The sequence below is a fragment of the Musa acuminata genome, unplaced genomic scaffold, assembly GCF_036884655.1.
Source record: "Musa acuminata AAA Group cultivar baxijiao unplaced genomic scaffold, Cavendish_Baxijiao_AAA HiC_scaffold_548, whole genome shotgun sequence".
Lineage (NCBI taxonomy): Eukaryota > Viridiplantae > Streptophyta > Magnoliopsida > Zingiberales > Musaceae > Musa > Musa acuminata.
The window spans coordinates 1-15,361 of record NW_027020790.1 but is presented as its reverse complement, the minus strand read 5'-3'; the positions used below and the strand labels follow the sequence as shown (position 1 = coordinate 15,361).

General features: G+C 35.7%; 2 protein-coding genes across 3 annotated transcripts; one reads left to right on the top strand and one right to left on the bottom strand.

Moving 5' to 3' along the window:
• The first annotated feature begins 958 nt into the window (after positions 1–958).
• On the top strand, positions 959–10,959 carry LOC135661447 (probable protein phosphatase 2C 12). Its single transcript, XM_065176517.1, has 9 exons — positions 959–1,340; positions 2,067–2,238; positions 2,441–2,594; positions 2,700–2,763; positions 6,531–6,638; positions 7,299–7,424; positions 7,502–7,737; positions 10,327–10,528; positions 10,610–10,959. Exons 1-8 carry the CDS (start codon positions 1,143–1,145, stop codon positions 10,526–10,528), a joined length of 1,260 nt encoding a protein of 419 aa, XP_065032589.1. The 5' UTR covers positions 959–1,142; the 3' UTR covers positions 10,610–10,959.
• Positions 10,960–12,324: 1,365 nt separating this feature from the next.
• LOC135661446 (uncharacterized) lies at positions 12,325–14,758 on the bottom strand. 2 transcript variants are annotated; one of them, XM_065176515.1, is made up of 2 exons: positions 14,608–14,758; positions 12,325–13,514 (listed from the first exon to the last, which is right to left on the bottom strand). In XM_065176515.1, the coding sequence occupies exon 2, from the start codon at positions 13,501–13,503 to the stop codon at positions 12,487–12,489; it is 1,017 nt and encodes a 338-aa protein (XP_065032587.1). In that variant the 5' UTR covers positions 13,504–13,514; positions 14,608–14,758; the 3' UTR covers positions 12,325–12,486. The 2 variants fall into 2 exon arrangements, with proteins under 2 accessions (XP_065032587.1, XP_065032588.1); XM_065176516.1 differs by lacking the exon at positions 14,608–14,758 and adding an exon at positions 14,018–14,555.
• Positions 14,759–15,361: the final 603 nt, after the last annotated feature.

Genomic DNA, 15,361 nt, shown 5'->3' with positions numbered 1-15,361 from the left:
TTAAAAAATCTAAATTATCCCTAAAAAATTTCTCATCTATTATAGTATTTGTTTAGCCTGTTGTATTGTTTTGGAAACAATTTGATATATCTACCATGAAAATATTTGAAAAAAATTTCTCATCTATTATAATGAAAATAGATGAGAAAATATTATAATGAAAATTTGAAAATTTCTCATCTATTATAATGAAAATATTTGAAAAACAATTTGAAAACAATTTGAAAACATTTGAAACAATTTGAAAACAATTTGAAAACCATGAAAATATTTGAAAAACAATTTGAAAAAAAATTTCTCATCTATTATAATGAAAATATTATAAAGCCAACTTGAAAACTCTGTAAATGAGTCAAATGAAATCAAAACACATTAGAAACTATTTGTATATCTACTATGATTCAAATTTAGTATATATAATAATTTAGAAACAACATCATCAAAATAAAAATAAAAAGATAATTTTATTATAATATTATATTTATAATAATAAAAATATTATAATAATTACTAAAAATATACTATAAATGATCCAAATTGACTACTATGAGCAATGATAACTAAAGATATATAAAATGATGTCACTTATAATGTTTTTATAACAGTATTTTTAATATTTTAATAAAAAATATAAATTTTATTAAAAAAATATTATAAAGAAAATACTATAACAATATAAAAATAAATAAAAAGAATAAAAGAGAGGATATCAATTAAAAAAACTAAAAATATAGATATTTTCTAGAAAAAATCTGAATATTTGATTTAAGAAAAGGGAAATAGAAAGCTGCTGCGCTCGCTGAAGCGCGCCGGCAGCTTCCGACTCCCCTCGTTGCTGCGGCGCACGTTAGTCTGCGGGCCCGCGAGGACAATGTCACCGTGACAGCCTCCCTCTCCGTTCCCATTTCTACGTTGTATAAAATAACGCCGAACACAATAAATCTTTTCTTTTTTCGTTCCCCATTGCGTCGAATTCGATAGCTTCCGACCTCCCAATTCCTGTTGAGATCTCCCATCTCCCCCTTCTCCAGTCCGCATCTTCGAAGATGCCAACCCGTTGATCCCTCCGTCGGGTTTTACCTCCTTTCTCCGTTCCCACCCCCAAAGACCGAAGCTGTTCTCGCGGCGAGATTGGCGGGCGGATGGCGGCGATGGATGGCGACGGGATGGTCCCGTTGGCGGTGCTCCTCAGGCGGGAGATGTCATGGGAGAGGATCGAGAAACCGGACATCCTCTACGGGGAGGCGAGCGAGAGCAAGAAGGGGGAGGACTTCACCCTCGTGAAGACCGAGTGCCAGCGAGTTCCCGGGCAAGGCGACACCACCTTCTCAGTCTTTGCTGTAATGTTTCTCGCTTCCAAAGTTCACATCTTGGCTCTCTTTTGTAGGATGCAATGTCCATTTTAGTTCGAGAATCGACATTGTTTTGCCTGATTCGTGGGTCTAACAGTCGTTGTTCTTGTTCAGGCGATGGTATTAGATAATTGTTTGACGTACGTTGACTGAAGCGTGTTGATAGAACCGATCAAATCTCTGAAAGGGTTTAGGCAAATTGTTGCTTGAAATTTCAATTTGAAAGCTCAGCGAGACTTTGATTTATTGTAGTGCTTTAGTTATGAACACGCTGGAAGTTTAGTTTAATAAGATCATCTAGACGACAACAACATAGTTCCAACTATTTGGGGTCGGCTAAATAGATCTATTGTACCAAATGATAGATAACAAGAAAGGCAGAATTGAAGAAACTGCTTTTGGATGCCCAAGATTCACATCCCAGGCTAGTGGTTTGGTAAAGCCTTAATTGGATTGAAGGGGGACTTGGCATTTATTTGATAACTTTTGTAGCCAAGAACAGCTGTTGTGAAAGGATGAATATTTATATTCTTTTTCTTGTATCAGCTACTGGAAGAATCTTGCTATGAAATAAGAAACAGGCATATCAGAAATCAAATGTATGCAAATTTTGTTCTATATTAATGCATAAATCTGATGTTTCATCAAAGTTTGTATGTGTTTTGTTGCTACTGTTTGCAGAATCTTTTCACTGGGCTCTTTTTTCTCCTGCAGCTTTTTGATGGTCACAATGGGGCTGCAGCTGCTACATACTCCAAGGAGAATCTCTTGAACAATGTTTTAAGTGCAATTCCATCAGACCTTAGCAGGAATGAGTGGATTCAAGCATTACCAAGAGCTTTGGTTGCAGGATTTGTTAAAACTGATAAAGATTTTAAAAAAATTGGTATGAACATTGATAAGAAAATTGTGTTGAGTTTCTAGAGATTACATATAGCATGACTAATGATCTTCTAGGGTATAACTTTTAGTGTATAACACTAGTTACCTATATGGAGCACTTCATCTCTGCAACTAACATGATCATGAGACAGTTTTTCTATAGCACAAATTCCTCTGTGACGAACTGACGTCTGTCATTTTCTCAGCAAGTGTTTCTGGAACAACTGTGACATTTGTCATAATTGATGGATGGGTTGTGACTGTGGCATCTGTTGGTGATTCTCGTTGCATACTAGAATCTGCTGAAGGTTCAGTTTATTTTTTGTCAGCCGATCACCGTTTGGAAGCAAACGAGGAAGAGTATGTTCTCACACTTTTTGAATACTAGACATGGCATGTTTCTGCTTTTCGATATTTATGCATGCAACCATCGTCACTCCCTTAAGAAGGTCGGTTCTGTCCTAGGGTGGAACGTATAACTGCTTGCGGTGGAGAAGTTGGAAGGATGAATGTCGTCGGTGGTGCAGAGGTATCTTTTATATCTTTACCAACTGCGAGTACTTTTTTTTTAAGTAGCAGAACAGTTTATGAAACTTTATTTGAACAATTGAATTCTGCTTTATAGCATCTCTTGTTTCCATTTCTTTAATCTTCTACTGTGCATTGTTGGTGTTTCTGAACTTGTTATAAATAGTTCAGCCTACTGCAATTGGTACACGTGAATCGGCTTAAACATGCTAGCGCTATATAATAATTGCTGTAATAAAGACATAATTAGCAACAAAGTATGATAGATTATGTGCGACTGTTATCAATCATCAGTCTATCATAATTAGAATTGAGTTTTTCTTCCTATAATTGATTAAATTGGAACATATTGTGAGATATACCTTATTCTTGTTATTATCAGTTCGTTTAGCTTTTGTATCCTTCTTGAGGTCTCTTTTAATTTTTATGGCTCTGTTAAGAAACATGTTTTCCTACAAGGTTCGCCGAACCGTACCGTACCGGCGTTTCGACGCCGGCTCGGTACGGTACGGTACGGCGTACCGAGCGGTACACCGAGGTGTACCGCTCGGTACACTTGATTTTATCGATTTATCCCTCCGAAAATACCTGAAAATTAAAAAAAAAGTTAGGATAGAGTTTTCAAGTTACAAATAAATATAGTAATAGTATAAGTTTAGCAAAATCAATGTAAATTAGATAAAAAATAGCATCACATATCTTTTTCGGGCTTTGAGGTAGTCTTGTTCGAGGTTCGTATTTCAGCTCGTTATAGATTGAAATATCTATAGAAAAATCAGTTGAATTGTTAGACTATTTTGTTACAATATAAACTCTAAAATTCAAATGAATTAAATAATCATATATCTAGATATACCTGATTGTTAATTCTACCACCAAAACGAACGACGAGCCTCCACGGGTGGTGGATCGGGGTCCTCGATCCGATACATATCAATATGATACGTTTGTTGGACCCAATCATGAAATTGATCCCATGACATAGTGTATTGATACACCGTATGCCATTGATGCATCAATGTGGTACTGATCGTAGATTGATCGTCATAAATCATATTTGTCCGAGGCAGCTCTTGAGGCATATATTGGTGTTGTTCTGTATCATGCTGTTGCTCAGAGAAGGATGACCAACTATCACCATACTGTTGTTGCCCATATGATTCTTCATAATACGATGGCTGTGAATACGATGAGTCTCTTTCTGTGTCTATATCATGTATGCTTTGTCGCATTTGTTCATATTCATCCACTACCTTCCCCTTCCCCTTCTCCTTTCCCTTCCGCGCATAAACTTGACCAGTACCTTGTCGAGTTCCATGATCTAATATCGATCATAAATCACTAATCACAATATTAAGTAATTTTATTAAAACATAACTAATCATATTTTATTATCATAAATATGTTACGTGCATAAAAGAAGTATTAAAATCATTAGATACACTAATTATGTGATTAATATAGTTAATTTTTCACTAATTATTTCTCTTTCAACATTATAAACATGGCAAATACTCTAATAGATATTAAAGATATTGGATTCACATAAAATCGAATAAATTTTGATTAAATCATCGTAAAAATAACTAATTACAGTATTAAAAAACTTTAATAAAACATAATTAAACTTATTTTACCATCATATATATGTTAAACACATAAAAGAAACATTAAATATGTAATTTTAATCCAATATGATTCAAAATTCAAATTATGATAAACTTATCATTTATCTACACTAATCATTTACTTCTCTTTCACCACTATAAACATGACAAATACCCTAATAGGTATTAAAGACATTAAATTGATATAAAATCAAACAAATTTCGATTAAATCATCATTAAAATAACTAATCGCAGCATTAAATAACTTAATTACTCTCTAATTAAAGAAAACGAATACATACCTCTTGATTAGAAAGTTCTTCCTCTTAATCTTCTCAAATTTACCTCGATTGAATTCACAAATCGTTGTTTTATAGAGTTTATGAGAGAAAAAAAATGTTTGAGAGAGAGTTTAAGAGAGTATAATGAAATAGGGGAGAGAAGATTAGTTTAAATAGGAGGAGAAAGGGCTCCAACGGTCAATTTGACCGTTGGAGCACTGTAGCACTGCTACAGTGTGGTAACGGTCGATTTCGACCGTTACCGAGTGGTACCGGTCGATTTCGACCGTTACCGAGTGGTATCGGGCGGTAACGGTCGAAATCGACCGTTACCGAATGGTACCGGGCGGTAACGGTCGAAATTTCGACCGTTACCGCCCGATATATACTGAATTCGGTGTACCGCCCGGTATAGGGCGGTCCGCGTACCGGTCGCCTCTCGGACCGGTACGTACCGCCCGTACCGGGCGGTACGCATCGGTATGGCGAACCTTGTTTTCCTACACAGAAAAAGACATAATCCAACCAAATTCACTGAACCACCTAGCAGCTGTTTAACGACTGCTAATGTGAGTGTCATTATTTATCCAAATCTTAATTGAGGAAGAAATTCTTTTGTTTCCAGAAAATTATATGTCAATTTTGATCAGTAAATTATGATACTATGGTCAAGCAATAACTAGCTTGTTTCACATGTACCGAGTTAAATTGTATGAGGAACATAGAATTAAAGCTAAGAAATAAGAGATGAAGTTAAAATAAATAAAATGGCAAATGTAATTTGATCCCCCATCTAAGATCATTCAAGTCTCCAACATTTCCTGTTAGTCAAAATATACCTGTACAACTTTTTTTGCAACTTATAAAGGTTGACATTGGCGATCGGATAATAAATGGATCCAAATCTTCAATGGGTGATCCTCATGTCTTGTTAAGATAAATGAGTGTAAGTAGTGTTGAGCATGTACTTCTTATACATCTAGCAGGAATTAGCACATATGTTTCTCAAGCCTGCAACTCTGTCATTACAAAATGTTTGAATAAGGCATGTGATTGTGCTATGAATAACTTCAAACCTTAGAATTACTTTCAAGTGACATGTTCTTTTGAAAGCACAGCTTAGCCATTCTTTCAAGTGATACATTTGTAGGTTTAAGTGTGGCCAGATGCATGTATGTTTAGAGTTGAACCAAAGTGTAGCTCTCAAGCATACCATTTAATTTTAAAGTGAAAAAATCATGTCACTTTTATTTTTATTTTTTGGCATATAATAATAGATGTGTATAATGGCATAGCTGATATCGATGTTTGTTGTGAAGGATAAAAGAAAATTTGGTTTATAATCTTGTAAAACCTCTGAAGCATGGATGTCTAGACATGCTTGCCATGTCGTTGCTGGACACCAAAATTTATCATATATCTGGTACTTCACAATTTGAATTGTGGTAATATGCATGTAATTTGAAAATTTCACTTAATGTTTTGTATACTCGGTTGAACTATTTTTGTGAATGTTTGTTCCTTATTAAATTTCATATATGATTATCGTGGATTCCCAGATTGTCTAAAGTTTACCATAAAGGCTAAAACTTAGAACATGTAATAGTCATCATCTACATGCTCTGTCGTGTGACGCTCTTATAAAGTTTTCTGTGTCAGTATGTCCACATCATGGTGTATATTTGCCCATGATTCATAGCTGTATAATATGAAGCTTTGCATCTACAGAAGCTAACTGGAAGTGATGCTTGGCATTAGTTCATGTTATTGTTGTTGAGATACACAGAAACACAAGTTCTGGATGCAGAATGTATCTTAAGTTTCTTGGGAACTTATCTTGCCTTCATCCACTTATTTAACTGACAAAAACACTTTCCAGTTTGGCCCCCTTAGGTGCTGGCCAGGTGGCTTATGCCTATCAAGATCAATTGGAGATATGGATGTCGGCGAATTTATTGTTCCTATTCCACATGTGAAGCAAGTGAAGGTGCATAAGTAATTTTCCTAATTTCTTGAAAGAAAGAAAATCGTTTTTCCATATTTTCAGTTTCCATATTTTCATTTTTCTGATGTATTCTATGTTCCTAACTTAGATCACAAAGAGCAGTAACATTTTATGTCTATGTTCCTAACTTAAATCACAGTTGCCTCTAGGTTTACAAAGAGTACTAACATTTTATGCATTTAAAATCCCCGCCAATATAATGTCAAAAGGGTAAAATGAAAAAGGTGAAAAACATCCTGATCGTTATGTAGGTTGTTGTTATGTTCAAATAAAAACTAAGTAGGTACTTGATCTTTCATTTTCATTCTTTTGATTTCTGTTATAAATCACGTTTAAAACTTCTCGGAGTTTTTCAATCCCCTAAAGAACAGTGGCCCTTTGGTGAAGGACATTGTTTCAAAATTATGGCTTTTTATTGTTGGCCTGCACGTAACACATCTAAAAAGTATACAGAACTTGTTCTGCATCTCTGTCTCAATCTTGCCATTGTGTTGTGAAATCTCTTTCATGAAAGCAAACACATCAAATTGGTTTTATAGGCAGTAATCTATGTATTTTGACTGTAATTTATGACAGTATTCAGTTCTTTTCTTTTTAGATGAAAGTGCTTATGCTAATAAATGGTTTGTATAATTGCTACAGCTGTCAAATGCTGGAGGGCGGCTTGTCATTTCAAGCGATGGTGTATGGGATGCTTTGACTGCAGAAAAGGCTCTTAGTTGTTCTCGTGGGTTGCCGGCAGAAGCTGCAGCTATCAGAATTATTAAGGTACAGGAGAACATTGTTACTTAGATCATAGTACATCACAATCTTTGGTAGCCAGATATAATTCAAATTTCATTCAGGAAGCTGTGCAGTTAAAGGGACTTCGAGATGATACTACATGCATTGTGGTTGACATACTACCACCGGAGAAAATATCACCTTCCTTTCCAGCTTTTAAGAGACCAGGGAAAGGTGTATTCAAGAATATGTTCCGTCGAAGATCTTCTGAGTCATCATTATTTTCAGATAGAGACTATTCTGAAGCAGACATGGTAGAAGAAATCTTTGAGGATGGGTCCCCAATCCTTGCCCAAAGGTCCGTATATATTAAGCCAAACCTGACTGCAAAATCAGGCTTGAATTCTATTGCATATTAGTATGTTAAATTACCGGCCGAAGTTTCAGTATGGATTGAAATTTACTCTTGCATATTGTATCTCCAGCCAGAAAACACTTTGGTGGCTCTTCTAGAGACAAAATTTTGCATATTCTATGATCAGCGCTTTTTTCTCAAGTTTTAGTAGATGCATGCATTTTTTATTTCAATACTGTATAATCTGATGATCTAAATCAGATGCATAAGCACATGTTGTATATAATTGTTTGAGGTAGGCTTTTGTATTTCCATTGTGAAGCATATGATATTACATTCATATAGGTAGGCAGCGATATGATGATGTTTATATGTGAGGCTTCTCTGTGTCTGTGAAGCTATCTAGACTGGCTTCTCAATTAGCATTAGCTGAGAGAGGATGCTTGGATATCTGCTTACAAGATAGAAGTAGAAACAAATACATTGATGATATCTCAGAGGCAAAGATGAGGAAACATTATTTAAGATGGTTTAGTCATATCCAAAGAAGACAAAGGATGCCAAGGTTTCAGGGGAAATAAAAGTAGACAAAGAAAACTTCCTCACGAAGAACGATGTTGACTGTTGACCAAGGCATTGCTTTTAGCATTGTGCTCATTGGTGGTGAGCAACATGTGTTGCATCATTTTAGAAGTAGTCACTAAAACTAAACTTTAAACTACGTTGCTCGAGGCTATCCAAAGTCCCATTTTGCATAACCATTAATTTGAAGGGTTAGCTACAGTGTACTCATCTTTGGTAAAACTCGATTCACTTAACCTACGTGTGGTTCACTTTATGACACTTAACTTACTTGGCAGTCATGCAACAAAAAAAAAAGGACCTCATTTGCGTTCATTAATTTCAAATAATATAGGAAAAGGTCAATGGTGGAAAAGACCCATGTGCCCAACTTCAGATAGTCGAGACACTATGGCTTTTTATACTTGTTATTTACAAGGAAAAGGTCATACAAAGATTAGAATTAATAAAAAGAGAAATATATATAGTGTAATTATACAAATAAATCCTGACATGGCATTGATGATTTGCCCATATGGCAGACAAAAAGGTCCCTGTATGGACCCATATTGGCTCACATGGATGCCACCCGCATCTGCCACATGAGAACAATATAGATGTGATGCTCATGTGATACTTGTATAGAATGAAGATGGCAGGTACAGTCACCACATATACTCCATCTCAACATTTCCTAAATATGTGCCACATTAATATCAAATGATATGTCAATGCATCAACTATTCCCTTTCAAAATTCTTGATTTTTAACATCGGTTGAGTAATTGAAATACACTTTCTGAAGGGGGAATTCTTAGATAGTGGTGAATTACAAGGTAAACCAGGAATGGGCAACATGAAATAGGAATAAAGCACAGGCGGTTAGAATTCTATACTTAATGCTTATTTTGGTTGTTTCCAATTTTACGGCTTGGTCATTTGAAATGGAGCAATCAATCTTATTATTAGTAAAGTGAGGATCCAAAATCCTACTTGACAGATCAATCCAACCTGACCAACTTTATTCAAGAAAAAAAAAAAAACAATAATAATGTGATTTTCATTTGTGAACTTGATCATTGACTTAAGTATGCTTGATTTAACTTGCTTGTTATATCACTCAGGTCCAGATTTGGGAGGCTGGATTTGTCGTCTGATAGTGTCAGGTTTAGATCAATCCTATGTAATCTTACTAACCAACCTCGACTGCATTCATAATTATATTAACAGAAAAACATACAACTCAAAAAAGAAATCACTTAGGACACTCGATATCCTCTCAAAACCTCCATATCCTCTTAAAACCACTATTTTAATCCATCTTCCACCGGGTCATGTCCTTTTGCTCAATGTTCATGATCTGCGTATTTTCCTATAGCAACATCTGATAAACTAAACAGCAGAATTTGAAAACCACGTTGGTATGTGTAGCTTTCTAAATGCCACTTTTTAGTTCAGCTACATGTAGAGCCGTAGACAACCAAATAAATTTAAGATGACTAGAAAGTATGTATATAGCTGAACCCGAATATTCGGAAATATCTGCTTGTTTTGGTGTTGTTCCTGAAAAAGAATGCATCTTATTAGAAGCAAATATGAGGGAAAATCTAAATGTTAGGAAAATCTTATCAGGTAGTCTTTTCCATGTGATATCCACACATTTGATTGGCAGATTTAAGTGATGCCTTCTCATCTGACTGAGGGGACAGAAGGGAGAAGTCTGAGATATTGAAGAATTCGTAGGTCCTGCAATTGCAAAATTCTCGAGGAAGTAGAAGATTGCTAGTTAAATAGATTATAATTTTTTTTTCATGTGGATGTGACTATGAGCATTGACTTAAATATATCTTCCCACATCTTTCATATATCTCATGTCAAATGGATTCCCTAGTGTTAAACAAAGACCTTCCTGATCTGGAAGCTCTTGTAAGGCGTTTCTTTTTTATGACAAGGAGATTTTGTAAAGCATCTTGTTTGCTTATGTAAGTTGATCTGATGTGTAAGACTTACGAACAAGTAATCGCAATGGCAGGTTGGATCCAGAATATCCAGCATTTACCATGTTCAAACCATTCAACTGTGCCGTTTGCCAGTTGGAGATGAAACCGGGTGAAGGCATTTCTGTACATGCTGCTGGTTCATCAAAGCCTGGAACAATCAATCCTTGGGATGGTCCCTTCCTCTGCTCAACTTGCCAAATCAAGAAGGAAGCCATGGAAGGAAGGCATACGTAGGTAGGTGTACCAGGATTCTACCAAACTTTTACTTGCAATACAAATCACTTACCTTGTAAATTTTTTTCGCTCTTTATCCAGATTATGCTTGTAAAATATCCAAATAATCACTGAGAATGTTGGTGTTTGGATGATACTTGGACGGCAATCTCAGTGATGATTCAACAGCTAATGAGATCAGCAGCTGAAAGCCTCCTAACTTTATCTTTGCAGCCATGTCAACAAAAGTTGAGGTAATTGGTAGTCTCTCTTCTCTGAGGCTGGGTTAGATTCTGGAGATTATTTTTTGTGAATGGCAAGTGTTACTGAGTAAGAGAAGCCTGGATTAGAAATCCTTTTCCTGGTTCTCTGCTATGTATATGAATCGACCTGTAGGTGTTAAAATGGTCAAAGTGTATTTTGCTCATTTATATATCTTTTTTTTTCTTCTATTTTCCTTGTTCACGCATCATCGAGCACATTGCTAGCAACGGCTACCCGCTATTTAAAATTAATTAAACATTGTAATTTTCTTTTCCTTAAATGTTGTTAAGTTTGGGGAGCAAACAAACAAACAACTGCAGACTACATCAGAGGCATTGCTTCCATGTTTCTTATTTCTCATGCTATACTCTTTTTGTGGTTTTCCCTTTAATTTACAGCACTATAAATTTTTATGATGAGCAGGACATTCAATCATGATGATTTTAATGGCGATGAATAGTATTATCTACAACATCCTGATATCAAAATTCACTTTCGCCACTCGCAGTTTGCACAAAAAGAAAAATTGATTATTGAGAGAAAAATTGATTACATGTTGGATTTAGTTGGTTCTACTACCGCTACTACTACTACTACATATATGTGTGAGAGAAGACATTTTTAGATGAGATCAGTACCTCTCTTTTGGTCATCAGAACTTTTTATTTCCTTTTTCTAATCAAGTTTTTATGATCTGCTTCTGCTTCTTCTTCTTCAAGCTTTTGATATTTTTATGACACAATCAAAATCTTTATTTAATTTAAATTTTAGTTACAATTTATATGGCTTGAATCATATACTTGAGCTTGATTCGCGTATCAAACTTAAGTTGGTTTACATGCAAGTTTGAAGATGTTAGAGCTGAATATGATTTGGGACATATCCTAAACTATTTCCATGTAAACTATTTATGGGGTTCATAGTATCCACACTGACTGCAGATCCAAAATTCCCAATAAAATGCAACCATTGCAAGTTTTCAACATCTGTTGCAGTTGAAAATGCCCCCAGTTTACCTGCATTCTAATAATGACCTAATCCCTACCACATCAAACTATGGTCACTAATAAGATTAAGGTCAATCTAAGCCAATCAATATCAGCTTTAGGTTAAATGCCCAGCTTCTCTATAATAAAAAACATCAGTATATCACATGTGCAGTCATACAGGCAGTTGCTTGATGGAGTTGTTCTCCATCCTGCAGTCTCATACATGCTGCCCCTCCAACCACCCCATGGGTAGGAAACAAAGTCTCGTAGATAAAGTACAGCTCTAATTAAACTAACGAATACTTCCATGGCAAATGACATCATCTTGATCATCTCAAGGAACATAAATGGAGAAGATAACTAAAGCTACCAACCACAAGTGCCTGTTCCATGGTTCCTTGCAAGCCCAAGCAAAACACCAAGCATGACAAGAAAAAATATGTCAAATGTTTCTTAAAGCTGAAATTACAATTAAAACCAGATTGTTACCCCCAAATGACGAGCTTTGATTTGTTCCACCATGTTTGTTTCAGACAAAAAAAAAAAAGAAAAAAGAATCAAGCATAGCCATTATCATCAATAACTACATTGGAACAGACACAAGGAACAAGCTTTGATGTTTGCTATAACAGACAATCATGTGTGTGAAGAAAAGAGGAAAATAATAGTTCAAGCATTAGCTATGCTTAAAGGATAATATCTTTCCTTGAATCTGATCCTGTGCTACTACAATAATCTAGCACCATGTACCGATCTCCCAAGGCTCCTACGACGATGATGCTGCCTTTCGGGATGGATTATACTTATGGTACTTTCCTCGTCATCATATTCCTCCAACGGATAACTAAAAGTTGCATCAAGAGAAGCATGATCAACAATGGTTGGAAGATAGCCGCTGCTGCCTTCCCCAACCTCAGATACATGGTTCCTGCTAAGCCTCCGATGTCGAGTCGACTCTCGGAGGAGAGCATTAAAGAAACTCCGATGATTCCTCCTGCCAAAGATCACATTTCCATTGTCAAAAAAACCATCATCATCCTCGTTGTCATAATCACTATCAGGGTCACTATCACCCATTTCTATCACATAGTCCCCCAGTATAACTGCCCTAGGCATCGAAGACCTTATCGTGCTGATCACATCTGCCCGTTCTGTCTGGTACTCGAGATTTCTCCATTTCTGTTCAAGAGTAGGATCCACGGCATGGGGCTTAGCACAAGGGTGATCAGTTCTCACGTGTTTACGGAGCTCCTTGTAGTTCCCAATAAATGAGCAGTTGTCTTGCATGCAGCTTCTCCTCTTCTTGTTGAGATATTCTCGTGCTGGTTCAACCACAGTCCATCCCTTCACCTGGCCACGGCACAGGGGACACACTAGCTCTCTTACCTCAGATTTCTTCCATGCAGGCGAATAGTGGATCCGATTGTCCAATGTTGATGTCATTTTAGCATTTGCCTTCTTGAACTGTTCAAGACAATTAGAATAGCGGTAGCTGGTTGCACACATGTAGGGGCGGCAGCCCTTGTCATGAGATGAGCAAAGGAGGAGGACAGCATTGTGTGGGAATTCCATGCACACCGGGCAGGTCGCACCCTTCCAATCCTTTTTTTCCAAAGTGAAGGATGCTGCTTTCTTCAAATTTTCTTCTCTTTCTGGAATAGGTCGGTGATATGAAGGCAATGGATATGGAGTTGACCTAAACCTACGAGATGTTCTGTGGTAGTTCGTGATTCTTCTTGCCATCTCACAAAAATCTGAAAGAAGTCATGAATCTCAAGAAATTTAACAGCTAATGCACCCTAAATGTGCAATGAAAAGAAGAAAACAAAATAATAACAAAAAGATCAGATGTCATCAGAAGGGGCATGATGCATTTATTTCATTCATAATTAACATATTGTCACAGGGTCAGATGAACAAAAAGGAACAAATCAACATACTTCAAGAACACTGGAGCACAATATTGGAGTCCACAGTATTTGTTTCATTAATAATGAGCAAACCATCATATGAAACATAGATAATTTAGTTAAAAGTAGGTGACAAAAGATCAAATGCTCTGGCATAATATATAGGGATCTCAAAATTCGATTGCTAACATATCATCCAGGCTCTACAAAATCCCATAAAAGATAAAGAAGAGATTCATACAATTTGTCTTCAAAATCCCATAATATATAGGGATCTCAAAATTCGATTGCTAACATATCATCCAGGCCCTACAAAATCCCATAAAAGACAAAGAAGAGATTCATACAATTCTTGTCTTCAAAAAGATTGTTCTGGAAAAGGTAACAGAAACTCCCAATGTTCTGAAACAGAAACCACCAAAAGTCAAAGGGAAACCTTATTCAACTTTTAAGTGTTAAAGACCTCGTTTTAAGGAACTTCAGTAAAGAGGTCATTTTTACAGATCCGACTAAACTTAGCCATTAGCAAAACAAATTTGATTCAGAGTATCTATGAGAAAAGTTGTAATAACCAGCGTCAGCGAAAAATAAAAGCCACACTACTTATCTACAGTACATACAATCAAAACCATCAGGGCACATACAAATTCAACTACACTTCACTAGTCCTTGGTATCTCAAAATCATAACCTTAGGAAAGCTCTAACATCCCAGATTAATCAAAAAAGTAAATGATGTTCTCATTTTGTGTCATTTTTAAGCAAAGAAAACTAAAACTAACACACTTAACATGCTTGGAAACAATTGTTTCATCTGAATTGTATACAAGATAACATAAAAATAACTACAATATATTTACTAAGATATATTAATAATATCATATAAACAACTACTACAATAAATAATTACTATAGATACCAAGGTATGCAATGCGTACCGATGTTTCGAGGTTGGCTCGGTACGGTACGGTACCATGTACCGAGCGATACGCTAGGGCGTACCGAGCGATACGCTAGGGCATACCGAGCGGTACATCTAATTTAGGTGTAAAACCATCCGAAAATACCTGAAAATATAAAAAAAGTTAGGATATGATTTTTAAGTTAGAAATAAATATAGTAATAGCATAAGTTTAGCAAAATCAATGTAAATTAGGTAAGAATTATATCACATAACATTTGCGGACTTTGAAGAATATCTTGTGCAAGGTTCGTATTTCAGTCCATTACGATGATGATAGTCCACGATGATGAAAAAGCAGCCAAAGAAAATCTTAATTTGGCTGCTTTTTCATCACACAGGATGATGATAGTCCACATGTTGGACCACATTAATTAGAATAAGGTACACTACAATTTATTAGAATTTCTTCTATCTATGGCTGCAAATAGCAATTCAAACAAATTCATTATATATATATCAGAAAACACAACTCTAAAATCTTTAGAAAGTCAAATGTAAGATTGCTACACAGCCACAGTACTAGTACAAAAGAAATAATAATAGAAAACAATGAGAGCCTAACAAGTTGGCCAAAAATGAGTTTCATGTTGTTTAAACAAAAATCCTTAGAAGATTTTCTAAAACAATGCAGAAAACCAGTTAACATGTTAAGTTGCTGCAAAATTTTTTGGAGTCTGGACCAAACTCAAAAGGAAAATACATTTTAACCAAAAGAACTTAAGATCCTA

Excerpts from the sequence above, each read along its gene's own strand:
- LOC135661446 (XM_065176515.1), bottom strand. The coding sequence starts at position 13,503 with ATGGCAAGAAGAATCACGAACTACCACAGAACATCTCGTAGGTTTAGG.
- LOC135661447 (XM_065176517.1), top strand. The coding sequence starts at position 1,143 with ATGGCGGCGATGGATGGCGACGGGATGGTCCCGTTGGCGGTGCTCCTC. Across the intron at positions 6,639-7,298 it reads CACATGTGAAGCAAGTGAAG|CTGTCAAATGCTGGAGGGCG; the intron begins GTGCATAAGTAA and ends TAATTGCTACAG. Across the intron at positions 7,425-7,501 it reads CAGCTATCAGAATTATTAAG|GAAGCTGTGCAGTTAAAGGG; the intron begins GTACAGGAGAAC and ends AATTTCATTCAG.